Source organism: Python bivittatus, unplaced genomic scaffold (assembly GCF_059951505.1).
Source record: "Python bivittatus isolate LINGU-HERP-01145 unplaced genomic scaffold, Pbiv_v1 ctg000050_np1212, whole genome shotgun sequence".
Lineage (NCBI taxonomy): Eukaryota > Metazoa > Chordata > Lepidosauria > Squamata > Pythonidae > Python > Python bivittatus.
Genome location: NW_028277033.1, coordinates 10,694,469 through 10,717,691, shown reverse-complemented (window position 1 = coordinate 10,717,691; position 23,223 = coordinate 10,694,469). Strand labels below are relative to the sequence as shown.

The 23,223-nt window shown below is 41.0% G+C and overlaps 1 protein-coding gene across 1 annotated transcript in view; it reads right to left on the bottom strand.

Annotated features, from left to right (window-relative positions):
- The window catches only part of BICC1 (BicC family RNA binding protein 1), a 106,472-nt gene that overhangs the window by 45,344 nt on the left and 37,905 nt on the right, over positions 1–23,223 (bottom strand). Inside the window, exon 3 of the mRNA XM_088129763.1 lies at positions 20,369–20,438. Within this exon, the coding sequence (XP_087985889.1) occupies positions 20,369–20,438 (70 nt within the window). The remainder of the gene's footprint in view (positions 1–20,368; positions 20,439–23,223) is intronic.

The following is a 23,223-nucleotide window of genomic DNA, read 5'->3' as shown; positions in this document are numbered from 1 at the left end:
ATAAACATATATGATAAGAAGGGACTTTGAAGGTTGCCTAGAGGGAACCAGAAAGAACTAAAAATTACAATTAAAGGAGAGGAGACCCATTAATACAATGGAGCAATATTATTTGACTATGATCAAGGATATTTGGGAACAATGTACCCAGAAATTACTCTTAAGACTGTCTGCCACTATAAAAATGGATTTAACACAGGCTACAGAAGAGGAACAGATTTTACTGGACAAAACAGAGACTGAAGCTGACCTGAATGTGGATCTGAAAATGGATTTTAAAATGCAAGACTACAAGAGTTATATGGAAAAAGATGCCACACTGAATTTACAAATGAAACTGGCTGATATCTTAATAATTAAAGGGAACATACAAATAATAAATCAGAAGAGTGACTTGGAATGCTTTCATATCTTGGATTTACAAAAGAGATATGTTAAACTAGTGAAGGAATTTCTGAGAGAAGACAAAGAGAAAAAGGATAAGAAATCAACTTGTGTGACATTATTTGAAGGGATTAAAGACCAAGCTTTTTAAAAGTAAACAGAAGGAATATAAAGGGGATTTATTTGACCAGGGTTAAAAATATGTTGTGGTTTCTGGTAGCTCTTAATGGAACTTTTTTTGACCAGGACCAAATGACGAGGCTTTAAAGGTTTGTTTATAGATAATATATATGATATGGGGAGAGATTTATTTTGCTTTATTTAGAGAAAGTGATAAGTTGGAACATAAAATGGATTTATTTGATTAAGGTTAAAACACATATGTTATTATTTCTGGTAGCTCTTAATGGACTTTTGCTAATTAGGATTGAATAATGAGTTTCTACAATTTATTTATTGATGGTAAGAAGAGATCTTTTTTATTGAAATATTAGAGGTGTTAAGTTACTGAAGTTGTTTATACTTGTCTGAAGAGAGAGGGGAGTCAATTCTTTATATTTCTTTTTTTTCTTATTTTCGTTTTGTTTCCTTTTTCCTTTTTTATATTTTTCTTAGTTTGTATTAGTTTTTTTATCTCTGCATTTGTAAACCTTAATAAAATTATTATTAAAAAAAATCAGGGCCGTTGCAGAGAATGCTTCCATCTTATCCAGAATTTCGATCCAGTTTATGCCGACCTGGGAATCCTCCAGATGTGTAAACAACTCTCAGAATCTCCACCCTGCGTGATCATTGCTAAGAACTCTGGGAGTTGAAGTCCCCACACCTGAATAGCAGTGTGTTTTGGAATAGCTTTTGTAGTTGGTGACCATCCCTAATAATTCCTAAAAAGCTGACACTGTAAGTATAGCATTGTAAAATGGAGCAAATTTCCTTCACAAAATAGGGCTGACCACTACATTACCCTCTGAATAGGAAAAGAAAGTCATCCTTTAACAGAAAGGTTTGCTACAGTATGTGAACACAGCTCAACACACAGAACCCCTCAACTTCTTATCAAAGTTTATTGTCCTTTTTTTTATTATGAAGCATTCCATTGGAAACATTCAGTTCTGTTTCTAAAGGTTTTGGCAAATGTTGCAACCAGCTAGCAGCCAAATACCTTAATATATTTGTTCCAAGAGATTTATTACTTTTTGGCTCAACGAATTTAAGATCCTCCAGTAAATGCGGATGACAAGAACTGCTGCAGCCATTACGTTAGCTGCCCCAAGGCATAACGCAAAACTTTTTCCATAAACCAATTCATTAGAATTAAACGATTTAATGCTTGGAGAAACATACCAAGTTCTTGAACTTTCCCTTCTGTATCCAGAACAAGAATCATAGCATTTGAGGTCTGAATAAAAAGCCAGTACTCTTCTAAAAGCAACGTTAATGGGGGTTTCAAAGCATATTTCAAAATGGTTTCTTTACTTGCATAGAAAAAAATTAGGCCAATTTATTGAAAATAGAATAATAATTCTTTCTTTTTTAATTGGGAACATTTATAACTTGATGCTCTCCAATCAGTTTATGCTCAAAAGTGAGAACTGTGCTTAACAAGACTCCTTTGACTTAAACTTGACTTCTAGTGACAACATGGAAGGAATGTGGAATTTTCTTGGGAGAAACACAGAAATGATTTGTCACTGCCTCCCTCCAAAATGATTTTTGACATCCCGGTCTTGCCTACAGTCTCCTGATAGTCTCCTATTCAGCAACTAGACAGACATACCCCTGCTTTGATTTTCTTAAACCAGCTAACGCTGGGCCCGCTTAAGCTATCCTGTTGGATACTTGAAGCTATTAGCGAAACATTTTTGAGTTTATTGCTACAGCAGTAATATTCTATTACAGGAGAATTCAAGTTCAAAACCATAATTTTTTATTGCTAAATTAGTGACTCCCTCACATTACAGACCTAATACATTAATGAACTCCTGTCAATGAAAACTGTACAGAATTAAAAAAAAAAAATGGGTAGGCCAAAGATTTGTGTAGGAAACTCTAACCACAGAAGTTGGCTTAGTGTTTTTAAAAAAACAAATGTTTTAAAATGTTTAATAAAAACAGGCGCTTGGCCCAGCTCAGGCTTGGAACATGTTTACTTGAACTTATAGACAGAAAGGACAGTTTATTTACACACGTGCACACCATTTTTATATCTTGTATTTCCCAACTAGAAGAGAATTCAGTGAATAATGCCTTCTTACTTAGTTGTCAAAGCAAAATTCATATTAATAACAGAAAAGTCAAATTTGCCATTGCCACTGTTTAACAAATTATTTTTTAAAAAAAATCTTAGTTTCGATCACAGCAGTTGCAAAATTACTATGTTTTATTTAAAAATAATTAATTTTTTAAATTAATTTTCAACAGCTTTCTTAGTATAAGTCAGCTTATCGCAGGGAGGGAGAAAGAGAGTCAAAACAGACTCACTAATATTCAGTTAAAAAACTTCAAGACTTATGTGCCTCATTGTTTTAGAAGCTTTACTAGCCCCCCCTCCCCTTTTCATTTTGAAACTTCCCAACCATGATGCTAGGTAACTGGAATTTTCAGAACTCTTTTGTGTATCAGCAGAATGATCAGTTTAACATAAGCAGCCAAGGACAGTCAAGACATTCTTAAAGTTGACCAACATTTAATTACAAAGAGCAAAGCTAAATTTATTCCATGGTTACGTGTCCACACAAATGTACACTGGAAAGCAAAGATCTAGATGGGCTTGAGAAGTGAATAGGATGGAATTTAATGGGGAGAAATGCCAAGCTCTGCCTCTGGATCGGAAAACTGTAAAGCCCAAGTCTAAGATGAGGTAGATCTGGCTTGGCAGTAGGACACATGAAAAGGATCTGGGTGTCCTTGTCAACGACAAACTAAACATGAGCCATTAGTGTGGCAACTCAAAAGGCAAATGCTATTTTGGGGTATACTCAAGAAACCTTAATATCCAGCTTATGGGAAATAATTGTTCCCTTCTACTATGCCCTGGAATAGTGGCCACCACGCTTTGGAGCAAAATCAGAGGATATGACCACCTGGATGGTGAAGGGTCTGAAAACCAAATCCTTTGAGGAATGGTTGAAGGATCTGGGTATGTTTAGCCTTCAGAAATGATGGCTTTGGGGATATTTCAGAGTAGTCATCAAATATCTTAAAGGATGTCACAGAGAACATAGAGGACAGCACCAAAACCAGTAGGTTAAGACTACAAGAAAGGAGGTTCAGAGGAGACATCAGGAAAAGTCTGGAAAAGGCTGCCACATGAAGTGATGACTCTTCCTTCACTATCCAACAAAGATTGGATAGTTATCTGTATGAAATGTTGCAGCAGAACTTGCACTAAGCAGGGGTTTAGACTAGGGACCTTCAACTCTATGATTCCCTGACTTCCATCAAACAGTGAACATGTTCCTCAAGCAATAAACATAAATATCTATCTATATTCAGTTTCTTATTAACACTGCAACATGTATGACAGAAATGGGACTGCACGTTTCTTGCCCAGTCTGCAGCTGGCAGAGAGACTTATTTTGGACCTTGGGGGTTCCAATTCAAAGTGAGGAACAGATGCTTCAGATCAAGATGACAGATGCGCGGTCTGTGGCCAGACGGGGTCTGCAGCCTAATTTGATCACTAAGTCCCTTCGCTTGTCTCCTCTCCCACGTTCTTGGCACATCTTAAGCATGAGGTAAGAGCTCTACAAGAACTTCTTCCACGTCTCTGCAGGAAGAGAAGAAGCTGGCCCCCTGGACAACTTAAAGCTATAGCTCCTGTTAACACACCATGCAGCAGTCCTCCTTCCTAAGTGACTCCCCAAATGTTTCCGTGGGGGTTTTTTGCTTCCTTAATGAGTTTATACTACATCCAATACCTGCCAAATACCATCTGTGCCATTTAGGAGTTTGACATACTTGAAATAGTTCTCTTTATTTAGCAAGAGTGATAAAATGGGAAAGGAAAGAATTCTTGATAGCATTATACCGCTGACTCCGGTCTGTTGAAATGCACATGATAAATTGCACTTACCTTCAGTTCCAAAGCTTTCCTAGACTTTGATACTATTTTACAATTTCTACCAGTCAATAAATAGGTCTAAAATTCTGCATCATATAGGAGCACTTTTAGCAAACCTTCCTATAACGTTATTGCTAATTGCAACGAGGGACTATATTTGCTTTATAAATCAAACATCTACGATCATGATTTAAGCAATGCATCTCCACAAAGGCTGCCACAGTAAACAGATGCCCTTCCTGCCACGAGTCTTTACCGGCCAAGACAGAAATCCATCTCTTAGGTATGCACAGAAACAGAAAACCAGCTTAAATTGAATTATTTCTCTGTCGGAGCACCGAGTGCATATTATGTGCAAAGAAATAAGCCCTTTGAACTTTCGGTCAAATGAAAAACTTTCTAAGGAGATGCTGTTGAAGGCTTCCAAAAAGCACCTTTATGCTGCCACCAAGCCTCCGTCTGGCTGTGCTTCTGACTGTCTCCCTTCAGGCAGGGATGAGCAGCGCCCTGCACCTCCAAGCCTTAGCATTAGGACTTTTATAGACCCTCTTCTAATTTGGTCCAAAGTTTCACCCAAATCATTAATACAATGAAGGGACAGAGTTTCCACTATATTGCAAATGGCAGCTTTCACACACATCTAAGCTATCTAAAATCGTTAATACAATAAACCATCAACTACCGTGATACCTGTGTTTTCAGACTGAGTCTTTATTGAGTTCATTCCACTGATTGCGCAACAGAAGGGACCTTTTAATAAGCGTGTCTGTCCTTCCCCCGCCCCCGCTTTAACATACACTATTGGGCAGCGCAAGGATGAGTTGCTTTCCTTAGCATTAGCAACCCTGAAGTAGCCCAGCCCAAGCAGCACATCTTGGCATATGAATAAATGAGCACAAATCTGTAATACTTTAAATCCTACTACATCTTCCGTCAAGGAGAAGGCACCATTTTTATCTTCTTCTGCAAATACCATGTGAATCTTAGTGCAGACCTCCCTTATTTGTGCCAAAAAAAGAAAAAAAAAAGGAAAGAAAAGAAAGGAAAAGGAAAAGGAAAAGGAAAAGGAAAAGGAAAAGGAAAAGAAAGCAGAACCTTGTTGTAGGAGATACTAAAGCATGTGACTGCCACAGAAATCACACTCTTTGGTGAGGCGAACAAATTTCTCTGCTGCAAATGGTGCCACTGCAGTGAGGGAAGAGCTTTATTATGGACTGGCCACGTTTTGCTCATGATTTACATTTCACTTCCACTACAGAAAGGGTGAGAACGCCAATGCTGTTGGGCCTTGGCCAACACGCACAGTGGGGAGAAATGTTCTCCAGCTATAGATGGGCACTTTGCAATTGAATCCCAGGCAGATGGACAGGGAGGATGGGTCCTCCTCAAGGATGAAAACTAAGGCCCAACCAGAGATTGTGAGGGGCAGCCCTTTCCTCAGAATCATCTGATAGGGGTATATTTCTAACATGGAGAGATTCACATAAGCAGAGAACAAGAAACAGATGTGCTGAAAAAGGAATGAAAAAGCATCCATATAAACCAAATATGATTTAACTTCTAGAATCACAGCCAGCAAAATCCTGGCAACTGACTTGGCAGTTGGGTTGCATACAATATAGATTTCTGGAGCTAAAGCTTGCCTTGTACTCTTGATAATAATATTTAGAGACCAACAGCGTTCTAGAGGCTGTGACAGTTTCAAATCCTGAGAGACTAGCAAGTGTTAAGCCTATTTCTCCCCTTCTTCACCACCACAAACTGGCCACATCCATCCATCATTGATTGCTTCCAGACACCCTTCTTCCATTGTTTCAGTGCTCAGATCATTCCCACCCCATCCATTTGTCCTTGGTTGGCAGCTCATTCTAGACTTAGCTTGGCCAAGGTCACACCTCAGGAGCTATGATCGACAAAGTCTCAAAGATGTTAACAGAGCTACCTAATTTTATTTACTGTTGTAGGTACTCCACATCTATTACCATGGCTTGTTTCTGAAAAGTTGGGGTAACTGCCTTGTAGCTCACTGGATGACTTTGGGCATTCACTCTTTCAGCTCATCCTACCTCAAAAGGGCACTGCTGGGGGATACAATCAGGGGACACTTCCCAGAGAAAAGAAGGACGTTAGCACAATAAATAAATATGGACATTTGAATACAGAAAAATGATTTGGCTTACAGAAAGTAAAGCCATTGGATAAAAGGTCTCTTCCCAGAGAAAAGGTCTCTTCCCAGAGAAAAGGAGGACGTTAGCACAATAAATAAATATGGACATTTGAATACAGAAAAATGATTTGGCTTACAGAAGGTAAAGCTATTGGATAAAAGCACATAGAAAATATTAACATTGCCAAATTTAAGGAAAGTATGCTAAGTTAGAACTTCTGAGTGGAATGCATGAGTTAACTCCTAAGCTCAGTTGGGTAAACTGTGTTTTCAGAGCTTGTAAGCTTCCACCAAAAGAATAACATGGTGGAAAGCAGGAGGAAGGATGTTGCCATCATCTCCATAACTGGTGAGCTCCTGACAATGGCCCAACCGTGCAGGCTGGACGGTACAACTGAAGGCCACCCGTCTCTGGGGTGAGGCCATTTAAGAGATCCTAAGTTGAACTGGGCAATTTCACCTAGCGAGGAAACAAATGTAAATGTACACAACATCAGCCTGACATGTTCGCTCAAGAGGAACTTGCCCTGACTGTAAGTACCTTTTAAAGAAAACCTGGATGGGAGCATTTCTGCTTTGAAAGAGGTGAATTGGGGATACCTTGGGGATATCCCATGTAAAGTTCCCAAGTGAAGCACCAATATTGAAGCATTTTTTGAAAATAAAACCAAATCAGTTTATTTCTCACATGGACATGCACGCCACCCTAGGTTTCCTGGTTAGAGTGAATGCCTTAACATAAAACAGATGTAGCTGCTGCTGAAAACATCTTGTAATTCTGATGGCATCCTAGCAAACATGTTGTCAAGAAAACATCCACTACAGATCTTGATCTGAACACAGATAAGTTCTAATGAACTTAATGACATCAAGTAAATAGTTTGGATTTACAATGAGCTCTGAAAGTATTTTAGCGATTTAGTCATTTCAAAATACTGTTGCAATAAATTTTGCAGGTCGCTTTTTAAAACCCAAAACAAGCAAACAAGCAAAAAATGTGGTGAGCCACCCTTTGGAGCCACAGTGACTACAGTACAGATTCTTTCAGTTTACCCACAAAAGCCAATAATCAAATAAACCCAGTTTGAAAAGAATTCCAGTGTTATGCCACGTTCTTGACGTGATGGACCACCCATTCAAGAGAGGTCTCCTTGTTTCCAGCAGATCAGGATAAACATTGGACAGAGTCATCCACTTTTGGCAAGTTAAGAATAAAACAATGAAATATAGGAGATTTGAGGGTTTGGAGGGATGACAGAAAACACAAGTCAGCATTATCTACTAGAATGAGAAAGAAAAATCTAAACAGCTTTGACTTGATATGGATGTGTTTCCTTGGATGGGACAAACACCAGTGGATGATGTATTTAGGATGGAACAGAATTTATGGGGTGGACTGAGATGAGGGGATGCACCTGGATAGGAAGCAAGACATGCGGTCAAGACGTCACCCTTCTCACCCGTTCAGAGCGTGTAACTTCGGAGGAGTGTTCACACTACCCTAGCCTGTTCTCCTCCCCCTATTCCTCTACTGACAGAGAAGAACTAAAGAGGGGCTAATGGCATTTACCTCCCTCCCTGGAGCCAGGGACCAAGCCTTGTGGAGTTCAGCCTTCCATGTAAGGTCAGAAGGTTGCAGATAGAGGAAGCAAGGACCAAGCCCACATTTTGAAAGTATGGGCAGAACTGAGGCTGCATGCTATATTGCGCAGACGCTTTGTGAACACATACATGCAATCTCCCATCTCAGAAGGGCTATGATTGTACCCCCAAATTCATTATTCCTAAAGTCCTGAACAATAAACCTAATCATACTAATTTAACAGTTTCAGTACATTATCAAGAAACCTCTGTGGGTACATGTATGTGTATATTAAAATCTAGCTATATATTTAAGTAAGGTTCTTCCAATTTCATTTGATAGCAAACCATTTAAATCATTTGGAATTGCAATTTGAAAGGGAGCCTTTTAAAGACACACAGGCACCCCTGGCATTTCCTTAAGGTTTCTAACGTTCTACACACGAGCACACATCTGACTCCAGACTTTCTCCGGTTCTAGGACCGCGATCCCTGCCTGCCCGGCTGTGGAATTTCAACGGGTAGAGGAGGCGGGCACCCTGCTGCCATTCCTAGCCTTCATTCTAACAGGCATTGCTGCACTACTGCTGGAGGCCACCCCAGACCAGGTCCTTAGGACCTCCAAAGACAGGGTGTCCTCTTGACGGAAGACCTGTTCTCGCTCAGGGGCTGCAGGAGCAGAAGGCTGCAAGAGCGGTTGGCTGCCTCAAAACGAAGCAGCGGTCAAAGCCCTTCTCTCTGCTCTGACTGCCAAAGAGCCAGACTGAAGAATGACTATGCATTCCAGGGGTTTTTCACAACCCAAAATGCAGGTGCCCTTAGAAAACCAAGTCAGCCAGTCTTTAACTAGCAAGCCAACATTCAGAGGTACAGTTTCTGCTGGCTTTCAGAAACAAGAGCTATGCATTCAGAGTGGCTCTCTCCCCATTGGCTTATAGTTATTTGACTACAGCACAGCAAAGCCATGGGAATAATTAAACGTAAGACCTTGTTGACATGGCCCATTCCTAGACTACAGGCCAGGCTTCTCCAAACACTTTTCCATATCTGCAACCTCAGGCTTCTTTTTCTTTCAAGCAGCCCCATTGGGGTCCTTTCCTGTTGGCATCCACCGTCTATGCGTGGGGTTTGAAGGAATTACTCCTAGTTTGGCTTCACTGTGAACTATTCTTTAAGTACCCTTACCTAATGTGGAGAATGCAACAATCAAAACTAACAAGAGAAAAAATGTACAAGAATGGCAAACAAGGGACCTTTGATTGAAGTTTATTTTAGCTCAAGCATAAGAATATTGCACAGGAATATTATAACCCACACAGGAAGTACTAATTTATTGCAATGAACACATACAATGGTATCTTTTTCTGTCCTTTAAATCTCTGCTCCAGGTCATCTCCCTAAAGCCACTTCACCTATAAATGGATAATCATGTGAAGGCAAATGTAAAACACAACATTCGAGGAGCCAGTGCGCAGTGTTACTATCTTGAAAAAGCAAAAAGCACATTGTGCTCCAAAAGCTGGCCATATCGCATTACCCGTGCCCATTCCTACTGAAATGAATGGGTCATTCCTGACAAACACCTGCATGAGAAGCAGCCTAGAACTCAGCCACGAAAAGACTAGCAAAGCGGCCACGTTAAGTATCAAAGCCAGTAGGATTGGACTGAACAACTGTGACCAAAATAGCACAGACATTTCAGCTGCTTCTGAATGCAACCTGCTTAGCGCTTGGGGTGATTTATTACATGCACAGGGAAGCAAACACCTCTGCTTTGTGGTAAGGAACATATGGAAACCATCTGCCTGAGATACATGCTCTGAATGTCTCCCTGGTGCCAAAGGTGGACCTGCCAAAAGTTCATTTCTCTGTTGTTAAGAGAAGTCGCCATCCGTGATAATTCTGTATGGCACAACTCACCACCTGTGTATGGATAGCTCAGCACACCAGGGAGATTTCCAGCCCCACCAAAAATCCTGGTAGGTATCCACTCCCAGCATCACTTCTAATCTAATCATCCCGTGGTTGCAAGGATTCTGCAATCAGGGTATTACTCGACCAACTGCCAAGACACTTGTTTAGCTATTAAATTAAAATATTGGAAGGTGGCTTTTTTTAATCCAAACATATATCAATGTATGAAATATCCATGTGACAAACTATCATACATTACACAGAAGAGAGTCCTCTTGTATGCAATGGCCTAATAACTTCTGTTCTCTTTAGACACATATTTCCTGGTGAAGATAAGCAAGGCTTTATTGACCAAGAGCGAGTTAGCTGAGTGCTCAGTTTCTTGGTATACAACACTAGCAATTGATTGTTGCTTATGATGCAACTCTTCATGGTTTGCTCAAGTACTTCTGAATATGATTCATCCTACATCTAAATGCTCTTTATCAGTATCTTCGAGTATTACAAATTAAGCAGAGCAATATGTACGAAAGAAGTTATGCAAGATTTTGAATGGGTTCGGTTCTTCTAAGCCAAAAGATAAGTTCAAGACCTAAAAATAAGAAGCTATGTAAAAACCTCCAAGAATTCTATAGAAAAACAATAACATACCGGCAAGAAGCAAAAGCCTAATGTAGGAGATCAGGAAAGCTCACATAGACTTTGGGAGGGTGAGACGTGAGACGTCAGGTGCAGCAAGCACTGAAAAGGCTCAGCTCTTCTCTGTTTTTATACTATGCATTTGCACTATAATATACTATAGCAAAGACTTTAAAGGTAACTTCTTCCCATCACTCAGGAGATGCATTTGCTCCTTTCAAATTACTGCAATGTTCCCTTTTCAGACACACATGAAATTTAGGCACAAGATACACTGACTCTATTTGGTAGCCTAGGTGAGCACTGTGACATTTAGACAGCCTCTTCCAACTCTTACTCCTAACGTTAAGATCCGTCAAGAAGGCCCTGGCAATACTGTGTGAGGCTAAGAACCTGGACAGGGAGTTCCCTGAACACGCGGAAGGTTCAAACTGGACAGAGAGCAAGGCCACGCACACGCAGCTCTGCATACTCCAGGCAAGAAATCTGGAGACAGCAGTGCTCCCATTGCTTTGAACAGGACTACAACTTTCCATATGGTCCAGGACCCAAAAAGGCAGGGTCCTTTGCACCCACAACTGTACTCCTGTTCAAGCAAGTCCAAGGGTCGCTTTGCTTTAGACCTCCTACCTGCGCGCAGGTAAACTCCCATTCTCTCCTCCCTTGGACTTCAGGCAAACTCCTGAAGGGGGCAGATACATGGAAAAGTTTGGGTGATGGTGCCCTTTGTATGGAATTCTGTGCCAAGGAGAGCTACTGGCATATTGTAATGGTCTGTGGGAACGACCTGAGGAGACAGGAGGAAGAGCTGCAGCCGAGGCAGCTGCTGCGCAAAAGGGATCTCAGCCCACAGAGGGAGGGAGGGCCTGGGAAGCCTCCTTGTTCTCTGGCGAGTAAAAGGAAAGGCGGGGAGAAGCGCTTTCAGACCTGCAGGATTCGGTCGCCGCCACCTTACAATAAAGGGAGTGTTAGTACTCATGGTTTTGGTTTCCTGTCTGGACTACCGCAAAGGGCTGACACGTATTCAGGAAAGCTTTAAACCTATTCAAGTTTGTTTGCTTGTTTGTTTCCCTAGGCTTGCATGCCGCTTCCATCATAACTGTAATCATTTAAGGGCACAATGGCCCTATTTTCTTGGAAAAAATAAAGGACAAAACTGAAAAAGGGGCAAATCTGAAAGAGGTTCATAAGGATTTTTAAAAAATTGTTTATGTTTATGACTTTGCTTTACAAAGGAAAATTCAAGGGCAAAAACCAAGAAAATAAATAATTAAATTAAATAAATCTACAGGACGGCTTTCTGAAATAAAGGACTCTAATAAAGGACATACGGTCACTGTCTCTATAGGTGGAATCCTAATTCCAGTGTAAGGATTAAGGGAATAAACCCACCCAAGATAAATAAGCAAGCCCTATCATCCATCCAAATGGTAATTCAATCACTTGCAGCGGCTTCTTGAGATGGCTAGGTCTCAAGGTCTTCCTAATCCCTAAGAGGCTTAACCTGAGGGGGAATGTTGCTGGGCCAGTGGGGTACAGCAAGGGAAAGGCCTGTCTTTGTGGCCACTGAGGGTGCCACTCCCTTGGAGCAGGGCCCTTCGGGAGCCCTTCCTTCCCAAGCTCACTGGACGTGCAGGTTCTGCTGGGAGGAGGAGGTCCCGAAGGTCCCCATTCAGCCATACCTGCTAGGCTGCTAGAACCCTCCCCATCATTTTCCTTCCATTTTGTATTTCGTTTCAGAATCTTTTTTTTACCGTATTTTTTTAAAATTCAGAACTACCCATTCATCCCATTTAAATATGGAAAACACTTCTATAAATATAAGAACACTAAAACAGACCAAACATTTGATAGCAAGTATCTGTATAGAAGAGAGGGTTTTTCAGTAACTGAGTTCAAGTTTTAGATGCAGTTGTTATCCTTGATACCATACAATTTCTTGAGTAGGAAGGTGGGATGTAAAAAAAAAAAAAAAAGGAAAAGGAAAAGGAAAAATAAATACCTTTTAATTGTATTGTTTTGAATTTAATTATGGAATTTCCACCCCATCCTCTCTTAAAGCCTCAGGACAGATAGCAACTGTTTGAAATATTTGCCTCTAGCTCCTTTTTTGCCTGCCAAAATGTTTTTGCCCACCAGTGATTACATCCGCTTATTTTGGCTGCCTCACACACTATTTTCCCCACCAAACAGGTTAGGGTTAGGGTTATTGATTGATGGTTGACAGTTACTTCTGCAAATTTTTATACCCACACCATAATCTCAACAATTGATTATGTCCATGGTGGGCAAAAGCTTTTTGGACATGAGATTTTAACACTAGCGGTGGGCAAAAAAGGAACAAGAGATAAATATCCAAAGAATAATTCATGATATTTTGTAGAAATGAATGTTAGTCTATACTGAAAAGTCAAGCAAACTTCAGTATTTTCAGAAGTTCCAATTCTCATGGAACTGATATTCCTGGGCAGTTGCAAGTGGGGTGAAGAACAGGAAGGAAGGGAGGGAGGAAGGGAGGAGGGAAGGAAGGAAAGCAGTTCCTTCTTCCCTTCAAGTTGGGCTCAGCTTGTATGCTGTTTTCCAGACAAGCACGGAGGATGCACGGAAAATGAGTATTTGCATTCCTTAAGCAGTCATGTAATGTTCTGGCATCAAGTTCCATGAATGGAAAAGCATATTTCGGTGCTCCCCTGTTCACAGATGTTGCTGCAGCAAATTCTCACTTTACAGATTATACTGTTCATGTGGGAAGACCCCTTGCCTGCACTTTAGGTATTTAAATAAAAAGAGGTGGTTGTAGAAATGCTTCAGCCAAATCTCCTTGGATCCTAAGGGACAAACATTCACAGTCTTGACATCTTCCCAGTGACTGAAAAACCAGGTTTTCTATTCACACAACTTGTACATCACAAAACTATTTAGCAATCCTATCCTGCTTTCAACCCCATCCCCTCCATTAAAACCCAAACCCAGCTGGCATTGCTTCTCACACACAAAAAAACCCCAAGGAATCCCCATTGGGCAACTTTGGTCTTCACACTGTGACTGGACATGATGAAGAACTCTCTGACTTTGAAGAGTGTCGCAATCAGAATGCTTTCAAAAAGAGGATTCTTGAAGCAGCACACTTAACTGGCCCACAGGGATGACTCAAATATATTCTACAGCATTGGAAAAATTAATGAAAAACAAAAAAAGGAAAGAAAAGAAAAGAAACCAATTCTTGCCCTATTCCATTATTTCTTCTTCAACTACCTTGTCCTGTTTTGTCTATTTGCTCTACCAGCCACCGTTTCCATGGAACTGGTCCTCCCACAAAGCAAGTCATCCTTTGGCTTCTGTGTAGGTACAACTCCAGAAAAATAATGCAGGCCAAGCGACACTACTTCTGCCAATATGCAGACCTAGAACACAGGTTATATCAGCTCTCGAGAAGCTGTTTATAGAAAAGGAATTAAATCATGACTCATTCTCTTACAATGAGACATCTGCTTGCAATCATCATGCTTGGGGTGGATTTGGGACCATTTCACTGCTCCCTTCACCAGAGTAGTTTATCCTACATGGCATTTGGTCAACAGGCATAAAAAAGAGCCAAAAGGTTTGATTAAAATATTTGAAATTTCCAACACAACGTATTAGCCCTAGTTCTTCTTCCTTTTTCCACTTTACAACTGATGCCTCTGTGTATTTAATCATGGCAACCCAATACAGAATGTCTAGTTAGTGGGAAACTTGCATAACTTGATGATGTGTAACAGTAATGTCCCATCTTATTCATCAATGGGATGTACTTTCATTGTTAAAATATTCTTTATGTTCACCTAGACAAAACCACTCTGCTCATGGTAATTCAGAACACTTGGGCTTGTGGGAAGACTATTTTTCAAGTGCCCATGCTCTGAATGCATCTTCAAAACAACTGTAAAATGTTAAGAACTGGAACAACCTTCCTCGAACTTGGGTCCTTCAGGTGTCCTAAGCGTTCCCTAGGGTATAGCACATCTAAAATGCACTAGATTGGGTTAAACTCGCATAAAACAGAAGAGGTATATTCTGTTTTATGCAAGTTTACAACACAGGAAACGATACAGGTTCAGACAGAAGAAGTATCTTTGGAAAGAGAAAAGGTTCCAGGATCTGCAGTAGCAGAAGAACTCTTCATGGGTTCAGCCTGGTGCCACTTTTTCACATAGTTGTATGCAGAACTGCAGATGCTCCTTCAGATCCGTCAAGATTACACACAACTGAATGACCTTTTCCATGTTTTCTCTCCCTCCCTTCCATCCGGGAAGAGAAGATCCAAAGTTGAGCCCCGGAGGAATTCTGCTTGATGCAGAAACACACAGCTCAGTTGATGAAATACCTAGGCATACTTTGGTCGCCATGGAGACCTAGTGAGGAAACATGCCAAGATTCACACATGCGTGTCCTGGTGAACAGCTAAAAACCCCAAACTTATACTTTATACCTTGGGAACCAAAACCTCAAGAAAACGCTTTAAAGAAAATTCTGCTGGCAACAGCCCACAGGACTCCCCATACAAAGCGAGTGATCTTGAATTCTCCCTCCGTTCTTAAGCCATGATTGACTCTAGGCATACCAAGCAAGAGGGCCCAGCTGCTTAGCAGGTAGCTATGGAAACCCAGGGACCCACCGCTAGCCTGCAGCAAAAGCAGGGGAGATAAGGCTGTAACCACACAGTTTAGATTGTTTTCACAGCTGCGGTTTTACTTCAGTTCTGATCAAAGCGGTGAGCAATGTCTTTCCCTTTTAAGGGGCTCGAAAAATATTCAGCTTGATCGCAGAAGAGGGTAAACATTTGTAAGCATAAATAATGAGATCATCGCAGATTCACGGAAATGCAGAAGTTGCTTATGGGAGCTCAAATGATCCGACGTCATTTCTGAGTGTTTAGGCCCGGTTCTGGTGGGAGAAACAGAAAAACCACCTTCTGGGAAGGTTATCCATTCTCACCTCTGGACAGGGCCCTGTGCAAAGCATGCTATAGTCTCCTTTAATTGAGGCTGGGCCCTGGTGCCTTCATGGACAATCCAGGCCAGTTTTCTTGGCAGGAGGGCGGAAGGAGGTTGCCGCTGCCTTCTTCCGGGAGGTTTTTTCAGCCTCCTGGTCTGGCCCACAATCCTTGAACTCTCTGGCAGTCTCCCATCCAAGAACCAACCAGGCACGATCCTGCTTAGCTTATGAGCCCAGAAAAGGTTATTCCACCTGGCCTTTAGGGGATGTGCTCCAACTAAAACATTACCGCCCATAATCCAGAGTGAATGATCGCATTATTGTTTCATACCAGTACAGTTCATAAGTCATTCCTGAAAACGTTTGGGATAGCTGATGTTTACAGACCAGAATGTTATTTTTCATTGCTGCTTGTACTGCCTGGCTATGATACCTAAGCATGAATGTGAAGGAGTACCAAAAGTATTTGGCACTTCAGTACATTTAAAAGTTTTGAAGTATGGAGTCCTTGGCGCTTCCTGAGCTTGGCTGTTTGCTTGCAGACATTTCATTACCCAACTAGGGAACATCATCAGTGTGAGTGAGTGTTACCTAGTTGGGTCATGAAACGTCTGCAAGAAAAGAACCCAGCTCAGAGAGCACCAAGGGCTCGACAGGTCAACCCTGCGCTACAGAGATTCTCTTCTACTGGTATTGAGGGATCTTTGCTCAAATTGGCCCTCTCCAGATTTGTTGACTAAAACTCCCAGAACACTGTAGCAGTTCTCTTATCCTTCCTCCCCAGCAGTGTGATCCTGCTGTTCTGAAGGACAGATCAAGTCGCCTTAGATGCAACAGTGAGTTGTCCGTATCACACGAATGGCACAAGGTAAGCACATCAACACTTAAGAGCAATTCTCTGTTGAGTTCCAATAGCCAACAGTCGATGAGCAAAAGGCCCATCGCCTACCATTTCTATTCATATTCTGGATTAAATTGATCTTTATTGATAAAATTACCAAGCATTTTAACACTAAGGACGATGCTGGGGAAGAAGGAAATTGGAAACATGAACGTGCTGTTTGCATCTGCAGAAACACCCTGCTAGCGTTTCAAAGAACGTTAAAGACTGGCCTCTTCCCCGGGCTTTGGTGAGGTGAGGATGGCTGAAGTCTCCTTTGAGTTGTGTGGGTCTGTTCTTTTTTGTTCCTCTCTGGTTTTGTCATCTTTGTCATCTTTTACTTCTTTATTTTTGTCTATTATGATTTTTTTCTTGTTTTAAATGCTTTTTACTTGTGAATCACCCAGAGTTGTTGGGAGTCAGGTGGTCGGTCGGTCGGTCGGTCTGCCTGCCTGCCTACCTACCTACCTACCTACCTACCTATCAATCTTTACCATTATGTAGTTCTAAACTAACTTACTAACCAGGACTGAGCTCCTGTTTTATTTTTTTAGGCCAAGTGATAAGATTTGATAGACTCAGAAATCAGATAATAAATTAAGTTATGAAGATCCTCTATTTCTACATTCTCAAGTCAGAAACCAACTGTTTAGAAAAATTTTGGACTTTCATATGCACTTAATACAACACAGGAAACAGTACAGAGAATCCACGCCAAAAGACATGAACGGTGGAAATCCAAAGAGTCTAAGGAGACAGAAATGATTAACTGCGGCTGTTTGCCATGAAGAAAACCAAAAACCTTAGTTAACCCAGGATTTTTGGGGGGGGGGGAGGGAGAACATGCTTAACATTTAGCCTTTACTGAGGCAAACTCTTTTCTCTCCATGACTAAAACTGTCAAGTAAATTAGGGCAGACGAATTCTTAAAACAAAAACTCTGGACATTCTTCATCATTCTTTTATTAAAGGGGAAGGAGGAGAACAGAGAAATGGAGCAGGCCATGAAAGATCAGGGAGCTTCTTCCTTCAAACTGCAAAGCCAGCTGGCCTGAAAGTTTCCCACACACAATCTTTAAACGCTGACAATCTGAACCAAGAGTACAAACGCTAAGCAATGGGACTGTGCTTCTTGGATGTCTGAGTATCTGTGGGCAAGAAACACAAATGCCATGGACAGAGAGAAAAAAAGGAGAGGTTTCTGAAGCAAGCCAGTTGGTCTGGTATTAAAGAAGTTGTTATCTGACAGTATCTGACTAAGAGTGGAAATTGGACCAAGGACCGATGGCTGGAGATGATTCCGTACCCACATCTAGTTTGGACTACTGAACCTCTGAATTCCATCCAAATGCGATAACTGTTTCAAGTGGTTTTTATAATAATATGACTCATTCAATGTCTTCTAGTTTCACATACATTCCAAAAATCACCACTGTACTGGGAACAATATCCTGCAGCTTTACCACACTTTTACATACACTTCCACAACGTCCTTCCACTTCAACGGGAGAAGCCAGTAACTTTGAAAGCAAAGTCTTAAGTCTGTCGAGCTAGTACCTTCAAAATGATCTCATATTGTGTTCAAGCTGCAAATTTTTTTTAGAAGGTATCATTTCGCATAATTGGACTGTACAAGCTAGTCCTCTCAGTGGACAAAGCCTTGGACATTTAAAAATGATCCTGCTGAAAAACCTCCATTTAGTGAACATGAACAAAACCGCAGCACTTTAACAGAAACCAAACCTCCATAACAAAGACTTTTCAGCCTACCCACCAGCCAAAAAAATGCCACACCTTTACAAGATGTGCTGACATCTCAGCCACACCATGATTTCAGAAGAAGCATTTCTGCAGACATTAACCAAATGTTGTGTATGATGTTGGCTGTTGATGCCAAAAGCAGTGAAAACATCTGCACAGGATAAAACCAGAATGACTGCCTGTTGGTAGAGAAACCACCATCCTCATGTGAAACCTTAGCAAGGAAGGAAGAAAGCAACCAGCTGAGTCCAGGGAGTTGTCTCCCTTCGTCATCTGACAGGTGAAAATGACATGACATGACAACAAAAAGCTCCTTTGCTTTTTAATTTTTCCATCCAATATTTTTACTCTGCATAAATACAAACACTGCTTAACGACGACCACGTGAAAACATCCCATATGTAAAAAACTTTACTTTGATTCCTTGAATAACTTTGTACCTCTCAGTTAACCATGCACTTATGGTATGGAAAACATGATATCAGCTCCAATAATTTGGAAGATAGACGTTAGCATCATTACAAGTTGATCATTCCCTTCCAAGTGCAAATGTTTGCATTTCCCCACCAAAACGAATCCCAGCGGCTCAGTTGCAGCAGAACAAGCTTGTCTCCAACACACCCTACGTGAGGCTGTCCCAAATTCTGTTGCCAGAAGAGCAGACAATCCCAGCCTTAGAGATGCCGATGGACAGATCGCTCCACGTGCCGCGGGCCTTTCGCCCCTGCACCTCCTTCAGGGAACAGATTCAAAGGACCACCTCAGTCACGTTCTACGTTTGAAGAAGATGGACCCGATAAAGCTTTCTGATTTGTGGCACACACACACACACACCAACACTGCCCTGCTAAGGAACTAGGTTGTTTTTTTTTTTTAAATGTTGCTACCTATTCTGTGTTGATTTTATTGTAATACCTTTCGCGATTCTGTTGGTGTTCCAGTTCTATGCCCGGCTGTTCTGAGTTTTCTGGTAGATTAAGCGTTTGATAGAAATGCTTAAAACAACAGTGTCTAAATAGACTTGAAATGTATTCATTTACGGATGCCTGTATCTAAACACTAATACAGATCGAATTATTTCATAGTTAATCTCATATCACTTTTGCATATTTAAGAAGCAAGCAAGGCTTACAGGGAGCACTCTGACTGCATAGACACCTGCTCAAGCTTATATTATGCATTCTTGCCCACGTTTTTTTTTGAACTCCACACCTGCTCATTTCTAATACTGATACTTTAGATTTAAGGCAAAAGAAAGCAGCTGTTCTTGTTCAAGCCAGAATGGCAAAGAAAATCAACTGCTCCGGATGGACTATCATTTACCCTTCAATTTAGCTTTAGGGAGAAAAAAAAATCTCTATAGGAGAACCCTCTGTATGTTCTCCAAGCGTAATGTAACTGAAGAGATGTGCCCATCTTCCCATATTCAGTGCGACCTAAGCCACATAGACCAGCCTGCTGCTAAATAGCTAGCCCTGATTAAGGTCACAGAATCCCAGATGCAGAGTTGCGGTTTTGATTCTGCCCTTGGAAACACTGTCTGAACACAGCTGGAGGTGTATTCCTAATGTGGCACTGACTCAGGAAGCAGCTGTTTCGATGGTCTTCAAAGCAACCTGCTTCCTCCTTCAAGATGCTTGGTGTCCTGCATCATTTGAATGCTAAATATGACATGAGAAAATAGTTTTTGACATCTAACTACGCCCCACCACACGTTGATAGTTTTAACAACTTTTCGATATATTTAGGTATCAATTTACTACCACTAGGGTGGAAATTTCAGTAAGCCATTTTTATGAACCGATTCACACAAATACATTTTCTCATACACACAATCAATGGAGAAACAGTATACGGGTTTGCATAAAGCAGTTGAGATTGTAGCTTGTATCTTGAAACAGGTGAAGGTAAATGAACATATAATATCAGATCAGCTTGGAGCTGTGGATTTTGCTGGGTTCATAAGGGTATGTCCAAATCACAATGAAAAAGCAATGATTACCTTTTTTGGATTTTGCACCAATCTTCAGTTTAGAGGGCCAAGCAATCTGGGTGTTAGTTTCCTCCATAATCTGTCAAAGGACAAGAATTCTTGGTTTAAATTTAAACACATTTGCTTTTCCCCCCCTTATCAGACAGAAACAAGGATAACTTCTAGTAATTCCGAATTGCTGCAAGTTGCCTTAAAATACCAAGAAAATTGCTTTTAGAAGACAAGCCCAGTTTAACTCCCGTGGGAATGAATCTGACATACAGTCAACCTCTTACAAATTGCATTTATACTCTAGCATTTTTAAATGAAATACGACATCAAATACATTTAAAACGTTACCTTTTAGCTGACTGGCCCCTATTAGCCTCCCCCAATTATAGTATTTCTTCTCTGCATTTGCCACGGTATGCTCTATTTTTTGCCAACATTTTCTCAGAAAGAGTTATTCAAAATTAATTAGTAACCGGGCAATGTCCTCCAGGGTTGTTTTGCTTCTGCAGAATTGGGCTCTGATCCCCAGCTCACAACTTGGCTCTGAAAGAAGGGTCTGATCTTCAGCTGGTGGGAACAACTGCCGGCATTCTAGTCCGCAGTGGGGAAAGGCCCTAATCCTGGGCACGCGAGCAGGTGGTGCAACTGAAAAGCACAGCGCAACCCAGCCAGGGCTTTGTCTTCAGGCAGTTGTTTTGCCTTCCATCTCAGAGTCCCCTCTTATTTCTATTAACATAAACTGGCTACTGTTATCTCCAACAGCTGGAGGTTCTTGAGGAATATCGCATTTCATGGTGACAGACAAGCGGTATAAGTCAACCAGCCTTCTATAAGGCGAATTGCATTTCCAAGACCTGTAACGTATTCTATTAAAACAAAAACAAAAAAACACCCACTCAACCCTCAATTTTAAAACTAGGGTAGTTTTAAACCCACCCCTCCCATGGTTTCTCTATGTCCAAGTTGCGTGTACACCCTGAAACAGAACACCCAGAAGTCCAGCAGTTTGGACTCTTTGTATTTGAAGTCCATGTAGAAACAGTCATTTTCAGATCTGTCAAGGGGTATTGGCTGGGGAACTAGATTTTCTTTCCCCTTAAATGCCACTAGACCCAACCTGCCAACATGTGACCCAACCTGGGAACAAATGGGAGTTACTCGAAGATGGGAGTCACCAGCAAATCTTCCCTCCCCCCATTGTCACCATAAGATTAAAACATGAAAAGACAAGCACAGGAAACCCCAAACTTCAAGAATATTCAAATTACTAACTTGCAAAGCCCATATGATATCACCAAAAGAATGACAAAGTAAATGGAATAATAAAACAAAACAATCATCATTGTCATCTTGCACACCCCTGCACGATTTGCTACCCTTTCCTCTTAAAACCTACAATGCTAGAATTGACAAATATTTGCTTCCCACGTGGTTGATCATCCAAACATTTCAATGTAAGAAATGCAGCACAGACAGACCCCTTAAGAGTAGCTTGTTGCCACTCTGCATGAATCCCTGCTCTGGGCCTATCTCCTTTCTAACTAACAGACGCACTAAACCTCAGCATTCTGCACTGATAACGCCCTATGTTTACTTCCTGGCAAAAAGTAAGCTTTGCAGTAAATAATGTCAGTGTGCCCACCTCTTATTTTACGTAAGAAGAGAACAAGCCTTGAATCTGTGAATTTGAGAAGAAATCAACATAAATAATCCAGTTTCAAATACTGCAGTTTTAAGAAATCACGTCTATAATTATGATTAAAGAAACTGCATCCTTTGCTGGTGCCTTACAGGAAAAATTTGAAAGACAAATACACACACTGAAAAGTTTATACTTATTTCTATTGCCTATATCAATAGAATTCCTTAAAGCCACTATTTCCAGAGGATGGTGCCATGTGGAAAAAGTGAGAAATGTCAGCCAGGACTCAATGCTCTTTGCTTTGTATGGGTTTCAGCAGCCATGGGATAATAAATTGCAGCTGGAAGACTACATGGTAGAGGCAACTCTACCATGACATGCATCTATTCCTAAGAATTCCCAAACACAGATGTGAAATAAGAATTGTAACAGTGTCAGGTCTGAATGCTAAATCATTCAGGTCTATCTATGTAGTCTTCCATTCCTCCGGCAGGAGATGGGACTATATGGACCTCCTGACTCCCCAAATTTGGAACTGTCTAAAGAAGAGCAATCCTCTCTGTGAATGAACATCTTGAAAATTTGAATCATCTTGGAAAATTGAAAACATTTGTAAAATCCTGAAGATTAGAAAAGTGGTCAGAACGTAGGTCCAGGTGGAAGTTTAAGGCTACTTATGGTTAAGAGTCAAAAGTAGACTTCACCCTTGTTGCATGCATTCCCTCAGTCCCTCTGGGCACATCACCTGACCTTTGTTAACCCTGAATTAAAATGAGCTCAGATGTTTTAAATCATTCACATTCATCATTTCAGGATCTATAGCGAGATACGCACAGACACACATGGTATATGGGCCCAAGTGACATGCTTGCTATACTGTTGATGCTTGTATAAGGTTTTTGGCCAATGCGGTTCCTCTGAGACAGATGGATCTTTTTTTCCTGCCCAGGACCCTTCCCTCCTTCCTGGCCCACAGGTGTGTGATCAGTGTGGTGGTGATATCAGTGTTGTAATCTGGAAGTCATTATGGGGCCAGAAAGGTGGGCATGCCAACTCTCCACCTGTTCTAAAAGTGTCTTTGCGTACTATGTATGGTGACTCCCAGGAGTTTGGGCATATGCTGTATAGAAAGCTAAGTAAATTAACTTTGTAAAAGCTAAATAAATTAGAAGATTCACACAGAATTATATGGATGAACATGAAGAAACCCAACAAAGGAATGGTAATACCT